At 35.9% G+C, this 8,437-nt stretch overlaps 1 protein-coding gene across 1 annotated transcript; it reads left to right on the top strand.

Moving 5' to 3' along the window:
* Positions 1–6,048: 6,048 nt before the first annotated feature.
* Positions 6,049–7,207, top strand: LOC123206809. Its single transcript, XM_044624064.1, has 2 exons — positions 6,049–6,195; positions 6,629–7,207. The coding sequence occupies exons 1-2, from the start codon at positions 6,049–6,051 to the stop codon at positions 7,205–7,207; spliced, it is 726 nt and encodes a 241-aa protein (XP_044479999.1).
* Positions 7,208–8,437: the final 1,230 nt, after the last annotated feature.

Raw genomic sequence — 8,437 nt, 5'->3', positions numbered from 1 at the left:
TATATGAATAGAGTTGAAAGATCAATTTTCATCAGATAGATCGTTTCTTCTGTAAGATTTTTTATATTGAAACCTGTTGAATTGAGCAGGTAAAAATGGCCATCAACATCCAGGTTTCATGACACATTGTCATCCCATCTTGCTCTACAGGATACCCAGTAAGCATGTGTTTTCTGTCTGCAGTATCCTTTGGGCACTGCACAAGGTTTTCATCCTTCTGCATCTTAAGCAAAAACGTCCCAGTGATTGATTGGTTTCTGAGACTCTTGAAACCATCTGTTTCCCTGCTAGGAGATGTTGAACTGGGAACAGTTTATTGGTTGGGTGTACAAAAGGTTTGGAAATTCACACAATGGATGTCTTCTGACCTTATAGTGATTGTTGAATGAATCTACCAGCACATTTAAGAATCAATGTAACATCAGCGGGAACTGGAGGGTTGTCATGATTCGCTGTCCAAACAACAATTTTCCCATCTATTCTGGCAATAAAGATTCCCACTGTAAAACCATTCCCTCGTTTTAGAATCCAAAACCATAAAAACTAGAAGACGACAGCCATGAAGAGTTTCCTGCAGGCGATTACAAAGCACCCAGACTTGTATTAACATGACAGAAAATGAGATGGCAACCATTTTTGTAGTGTTCTCGTTTTTGTTACAATCCCGAGAACTGGAGTAATAAACTAATTTAGTATTTAGTGGGAACATAGTATTCTACGAATGTGGCATTCGCATTTTCCGAGTGCTAGGCGTAAGTTGTGAAGAACAGTCAAAGATTTTTGTGCCTTCTTGCAATAAACCTTATTGGCATTCCACGGTATATTTAAGTAGATTATCGGGGTGGCTTTTGTCTATTTGGAAAATATTTTGTTCTTCAAAGCACTATAAAAATGGAGTGGAGCTTTCAGGATTTTTCACTTTGTGCTAAAAGAAAAAAGGTTTAACAATCCAGAACTAAATGTACCTACATAAATTTGAATTAATCAAGTGATAACCCCTTATCGATGTTAGGTGTACATATTTTGAATACACAAAATAGACTTACAAATGATGAAATATAATATGATTAGATGTTATTTTATTCTTAATTTAAAATACTCAAATCATATGATAACACATAATTTATATATTCAGAAGTATGTGTATGTAGTTTTATTGTAGCCCTTAAGGGTAGTTGACAAAAGTCAGGATATCCAAACAATAAAGAAAGCATGAGTTTGAAACTTACTGACGGTATATTAAAATTAAACTTGATTCATTAAGTGTCGTGATTGTGGGATTGGTCAGTAGAGTTAGGAGTTTCTCGTTGGCATAAATAATCCCACAAGTTGAAGGATTACATTCAAGATTAATATTAGCTACTCATTATTATTATTATTATTATTTGGCTAAACTAATGTTAGCTACTCTATCTGCAACAAGAGTTACCTTATTCTAAATTATGATTTTTAGATTCACAAAAGAATGGTTATTATTAAATTAGAGGAAGTAGAACATAAATCCACTCTTTAAATTACATAAATACATTTGAAATAAATAAAAGAAAATGGAAAATTGGTTAAGCTTCATTCTCTTTTTCAGGACTCATATAGAAGTAAGAAAAGAGGTAGAGCTTGGAGGAATTGGAATCTCAACCGTTCCTTCTAGCTTGAGTAAAACTTTCTTCATTGAAGGGCGTAGTGATGGCTCATCAAGAATACACTAGAGTGCAACTTTGATCATCCTCTTCAGTTGTTTTAGATCAACCTCTTCATTTCTTACCAATTGCTTCAACTCACCAGCATCAAAACACTGGTAAACCTAATCTTGGAGAACAATTTGATTGTCTAGAAAGTTTTGGTCCTTACATTTTCGACAATATATGATCTCTAACAACCCCACTCCAAAACTATAAACATCTGTTTTACTGTCACGGCTAGATTTCGATGGCATTCTGGGGCAATATATCCTCTTGTTCCTCTTATGCTGATAAAAGTGTTAGTTTGATCCGACTTCAACAACTTCGCCAATCCAAAGTCAACAATTTTCGCGCATCTATTCTTTTCCATGAGTACGTTGTGACGTTTTATGTCACAATAGATGATTTGCGTTTGGCACTCATCATGCAAATAAAAAATTCCTCGAACTATATCCTGAGCAATGTCCATTCTTTCTATCCAATTAAGCTGTTTTTCAAGTGTCAAGAGTAGATCAGCAGGAGAACCATTGCTCATGTACTTGGATACTAACACCTTGTTGGGTCCATCAAAGGAATAACCAAACAAATGAACTAAATTCTTGTGATAGGTTCTCCTAATTACCTTTATCTCAGTCAGAAATTCCCTCTCCTCTTCTGCTAACACCTTCTCTAATTTCTTGACAGCTACAAACTTATTACAATGCATCATAATCCCTTTATAAACTGTACTTGAAGATCCTCTGTCAATCTCTTCCTTGAAATCATTGGGTAGTTTCTCGATCTCTGCAAAAGTAAAAGATACTAGAGCAATGTTCTCACAAAACCTGAAATTACCATTTCCAGGAATTATTCTGTTTGACTAGGCTTGGTATTCGTGAATGAAAATCGCGCAAGTTCCAAAAACAAGTATAGAAGCACCAAAAACATAACTTAATGTAAAGGTGTCGATGGGTCGGACCGGACCATTAATATATAAAGGCCCAAGACCCTACCCATATAAAAATGGGCCTTAAATGGGCCGAGAGGGGCCGGCTTTAAATATTTAAAAAAAATTATTTAAAATTTTTAAACACAAATTATTTTTCAAATTATAAAACATAAATAAATATATACTATGATAATATTCAAATGGATTGAATTCATTTGATACTTGATTCATTTATAATATTTTGTAATGATAAAATTAAAATAAAAATAAAATTATAAACACAAATAATTATTATTTATGAATTCAGATATTTTCTGAAAGATAATTGATGAGAGAAAATGAGATTCAAAATATAATGAAATAATTGAGATTAAGAGATTTGTAAATGAAAGTGAAAATGAAGAAAAATTGAATAGGTTTATATAAGAAAAAAATTAATTAATTAAAAAACTTTAAAAAAAAAAATGAAGGCCAAGGCTTTTGTTTCCCTCCACCTAATAAGGCTTCTACCTTGCGACAGAAGGTAGAAAGCCTTCTGCTGTAACGCAGAAGGATAGACAAGGCAGAAGCCTCGCTTCTGCTAGCAAAAATCTTTTTTAAAAAAATTATTTTTAAACAGTATCTGACCGGGCCGGGTCAGTCCATAGGTCTAATATTAAAGTCCTAAGTCTAGCCCGATGGCAATATCAATTCCTTGGCCTTGTGCTGTTGCAAGACAAGCCCGCCTTCAGTATTCAACAGCAAGGTAGCGTTGCTGGTGACTGGTGGATCATCGCGGTACAGTGTCCACACTACAGTTCTCTCAGGAATTCTGGCAAGGAAAATTCCAAACAGCATAGCCATTGCCTCGCGGGTAAAATCCAAAGGCATAGAGTTTAGAACTTGACAGCCATGAGGAGTTTGTGGTTGGTCTTAGAGAAGATCCCAGGCTTATATTAGACTGTCTTTGTTGAACTGTAACAAAAGAAGATGCAAATAAGAAGAACAAGAAGATAGAATGGATTGAAAGAAATTGAAATCTCTGCATTCTAAAGTTAAAAAAATGAATTTTGATTGTAGTGAATCGATTTGGGGCTAACTAATAAACAGGATCCTGGAATGCATATTTCTAAGACCTATGAAAATTAATCAAAAGTCTCCTAAGTCAAGTAGTCATCCATTAGGACCATTACCATTCAGTATTATACCAATTAGTGGCATGCTGACTTCTCTTCTTCTTCTCCTTTTCTAGTTCTTTTCACATTTTTTCCAATTTTCATATCAGCTTTCAAAAACAAAGATTATTCTAAATTTTAACTATAACAAATGAGCAATACTATTTACACCCAGTTTTGAATATTGAATTAGGTACTAAAATATATGTTATTATATGAATAACTTTTATTTTAATTCAAAATCACTCCATCACATAAAGACGTATTATTTAAGTATCCAATTGGATACTGAAATTAGATGTATATAATTTTATTAAAATAGATTTTTGAATTTGAATTGTAATATTATGCTCAAAAATCTGTGAAGTGATCAGTTTTCTTAACCTTTGTAGAACTGTCTCTTTTATTTGAATTTGAAAATTGATTATGCAGTAATTGGAAGAATAATGCAGCTAGAGATGCTTATTGTCAAAAGCTACTTCCTGAAAATTACTATGCCACTAACATACCATTTCTAAGTCATCTTATTTTTCTCTAATTACACGGCTTCCAGGAAAGCTGACATCCCTCACTCTACTGACACGGGATTGAAACTTGGGCTGCCCAATATTTTTCCTTTTCATTGAAAGAGAGAGAGATAATTACATCAGACAGTTCTATTACTAAACTTTGTTGGTGTGCTAATGTGTTTTAATTAGATTTTGTTCATACGTTTATGAGGAGTCATTTTTATAATTTAGCATTGTTTTTAAAATCCGAACTATTGGTTATTACCCTCGTGCACCTTTTGCTACCATTTGTTGATATGAAGCCAAACTTTCTAACAAATCTATCAATACGAATGTTTAAGTTTTTCAAAACTTATTTAAATTTATAAATGGATTTTTGCAACTTACATTTACCAACTTACTAATTGAGAATGAAACCATTCGGGTTGTGTATAAAACACATCCTCTACAAGGTTTTATTTTTGGAAAACGGTCTTGATCTCTGATAGGCCTCCAATTAACAAGACCTATCACAGGAAGGGCAGGAAAGGAAATTCCTCTCCAGTAGCTGAGATAGCAATGATCCAGGATAAACATCATCAAGATAAAGCAAAGAAACCTGATGAAGATAAAGCAAAGAAACCAGACAAGGCTCATCAAGATAAATAAGAAAAAAAAGGTTAATGCACATCTGCAAGGCTGCTTGGCTATAAAAGGAAAAGAAGGCAGTGAAGGAGAGCATGACGAGAAACACAATTAATTGGGGTTTGGGGGCTTCGGCCTAGGGCCATTGGTTACTGTTCTCGGCAGTCCAATGTATTGAATCCAGTATTTCTGATTCAATTAAATAAGCAGTGTAATCTACACGTCATAATTAAATAAAAGTAGCGTTGTTTATTCATTATCATTTTGTCTATTACATACAACTTTCTTTCCTTATTACATTCACACAAGAACACATAATCACTCCTATTTCCAGCTTGTTGGCACTTGAGTCAGCTCCAGGGGACAGCAACATTCCTGCAGGAGGCACCACTCCCAGTCCAGAAATGCATCACAAGTGGTATCCGAGCGAGGGAGAAGTCAGGGTATGGTCAGCACAAGGATGGAATCCAAGGTAGAACAATTCAGAAAAACGACAACTAAAAGATTTAATGGCCTGGAATTAGAGGTCGGAATACTCAAAGAAGAATTGAAGGGGATTTAAACGGAGTTAAGAGAAGTTCGTTCAATGAGGAAGGAATTGTCAGAAATCAAAGATATCATAGCTGTGGTTTGCCAAAAAGAACTCAAAGGCAAATCAATCACTGACCACTCACAAGTTCAAGAAAACATTGAAGTATTGGGAAGCAGTAAAAGGGCAGAAGAGGAACATAGAGAAAATAACCCATAAGGAGCCAAAAGTAACCCACCTGGAAGCAGGAGAAGCTGTTAGCAACAGAGGAATAGGGGGAGGAGAGATCTACCCAAGGCGCATAGAAATACCCATGTTCGGAAGAGATGATCCAGTAGGCTGGATTTTCAGGACTGAAAAATATTTCAGAGTCAATCGCGTCAGAGAGGAAGAAAAGGTTCAAGCGGATAGTGTATGTATGGAAGGAGTGACACTAACATGGATTCAATAGGAGGAGGCCTGAGGAACATTTGGTAGTTGGGAAGAATTTAAAGAAGCACTGATCGAAAGATTTCGTGCAACCCAAGATGGCACGACATATGAGGAACTTCTCTCTCTACGACAATGGGGAACGGTTGCTGACTACCGTTATTATTTTGAAAAACTTTTGGCATCTCTATTAGATATGTCGGACGACGCACTAAAACGGGTATTTGTAAATGGACTGAAGGATGAAATCCAAGCTGAGATCAGGGTCATAGCACCAGCAAATCTGTGCCAAGCTATGGGTGCTGCTCAACGTGTTGAAGATCAAAATGTCTTATTGGTTCAGGTGCTGCACAACCGACCTGTAAAGCACAACCCAAATGTCTTTAGTTCATCTCAACACTAGATGACCAACGGGCCTAACCTAAGGCCATTCCAGCGGCAGCCTTCCATGGCCCAATCCAACAACTCCACCCAGCCTTTGCATAGTAGAAGTCCATCAACACAGGCTGCCACAGCCACCCGACCCAATCCGATAACCCCGACCCATATCCCCTTCAACCAATCAAATAATTGGGTTCTAACAAACCCTAGTAGCTTTGTCGCCAATTCGTTCAGACAACCACTGATCAAAGTTTCAAACAATAACGGTAACATGTGTGACTCCCTTTTCAATGACTTTTTGAGATCGAGCAATAGGAAAAGTATATGAAAGGGTTGTGTTATCGTTGTGTGAGCCATTTGGCCCCAATCATCGATGTCGACAAAAAACACTCTAGGTACTACTCATCAGTGATGCAAGAGAGGGCAGAGAAATGTTAGACTCAGGCGAAGTGACAGTAGCAGAAGTAGTAGCAAGGGAAGAGGAGGCAACAAACATTTCTGAGGAAACCATTGAACTCGCAGCCCTTTTGGTAGCCGAAATCAACCCCTATCGAACATTCAAAATTGTTGGAGAAATTTTAGGCCATGGTGTATGCATTCTTATTAACAATGAAGCCAATCATAATTTCATTTCAGAGGCATTGGCTCGAAAAATTAATCTACCTATAATGGCTACAAAAAATTTTGGGGTTACAGTGGGGGATGGCTATCAATTGAAGGGGACCGGTATCTGCAAAAACATAAAACTAAAAATGCAAGGGATCGAAGTCATCCAAGATTTCCTACCTATTAAACTTGGGAATATTGATGTTATCTTAGGAATAGAATGGCTCTCTAGGCTACAGGATGTGAAAACCAATTGGAAATTATTAACTCTCAAGTTTAGACAAAACAACAAGTGGTTAGAACTACAAGGGGACCCTACACTCACCAGGTTGGAAACTTCTTTAAAAACTCTCCTCAAAACAGTTTAAGATGAGGGAATTGGCTATTGGCTTGAATGGTCTAAAACTGGAGAAGAAAAACACACTTTAATTGACCTACCTAAAGACATCCTCAACCTTTTATAAGAATTCCATCAAATATTTGAAGCTTCCAACAGTTTGCCACTCCAACTCACTAGCGACCATGCCATCAATTTGATTGAAGAAGCACTACCACCAAACATTTGTCTATACCGTTATCATTATTGCCAAAAGACCAAGATGGAAAAAATAGTTCAAGAACTATTAGATTCTGGGATCATTAGACCAAGTACCAGTCGATATTCCAGTCCAGTTTTGTTGGTCAAGAAAAAGGATAGAGGATGGCACTTCTGTGTTTACTGTAAGGCCCTTAACAAAATTACCATTCTAGACAAGTTTCCAATCCCACCATTAATAAATTCTTAAATGAACTAGGGGGAGCTACCATCTTTTCTAAATTGGATCTGAAATCTGGATATCACCAAATTAGGGTAGTTGAGAATGATATTGAGAAAACAACTTTCAGAACTCATAATGGGCACTACAAATTCCTGGTTATGCCATTCGGCTTGTTTAATGCACCAGTTACCTTTCAAGCTTTGACGAATGACATCTTTCATCCCCATTTACGAAGATTTATCTTGGTTTTCTTTGATGACATCCTCATCTATAACCCTGGCAAGAAAACTCACTTGACCCACCTCCGTACAACTTTCCAAATATTAAAACAACATGAGTGTAGGATCGAATGGCCTAAGAGGGGGGGTGAATTAGACAACTTTAAAACTATCTTTACCAAATTTGATAATTAAAGCAATTTATTCAAATCAAATTATGTTGCCTATCTTTAATCCAATGTATGAAAATAACTAAAATATTTCAAATAATCAATACAATCAAAATAACATAACATAAAATACAAGTTTAAGGGAAGAGAAAATCAAACACGCGATATATAGTGGTTCAGCTCAACTCCTCCAAGCTTTCTCCCTTGGAGTATTCTACTAATCCTTGGTTGACTAAAACCTCAACCAAGCTTTTCTTCACAACCAAAATAGCTTCCAAGGTGTTATTAACCTTTACAAATGTTGAAACTCAATTTCTCTCATAAGAAATTTTCTAATCTCTCTAAGAGTGAACCTCACTCTTTTATAACACAAATTTTAGTATGAAATTGAAATATGATCTCTCTCAAGAGTGTATATGAAAGTTAAAGCTTAGTACAACCCAATGCAAATG

The sequence above is a fragment of the Mangifera indica genome, unplaced genomic scaffold (assembly GCF_011075055.1).
Source record: "Mangifera indica cultivar Alphonso unplaced genomic scaffold, CATAS_Mindica_2.1 Un_0050, whole genome shotgun sequence".
NCBI classification, from domain to species: Eukaryota; Viridiplantae; Streptophyta; class Magnoliopsida; order Sapindales; family Anacardiaceae; genus Mangifera; species Mangifera indica.
Note: the sequence above shows the minus strand (reverse complement) of the source record. Positions and strands in the feature narration are given on the sequence as shown.

What these genes read in the sequence shown, in the direction of transcription:
- LOC123206809 (XM_044624064.1), top strand. Translation starts at nt 6,049, where the DNA reads ATGTCGGACGACGCACTAAAACGGGTATTTGTAAATGGACTGAAGGAT. An exon ending in AAAATGTCTTATTGGTTCAG is followed by an intron (nt 6,196 to 6,628) that starts GTGCTGCACAAC and finishes AAAACACTCTAG; the next exon opens with GTACTACTCATCAGTGATGC.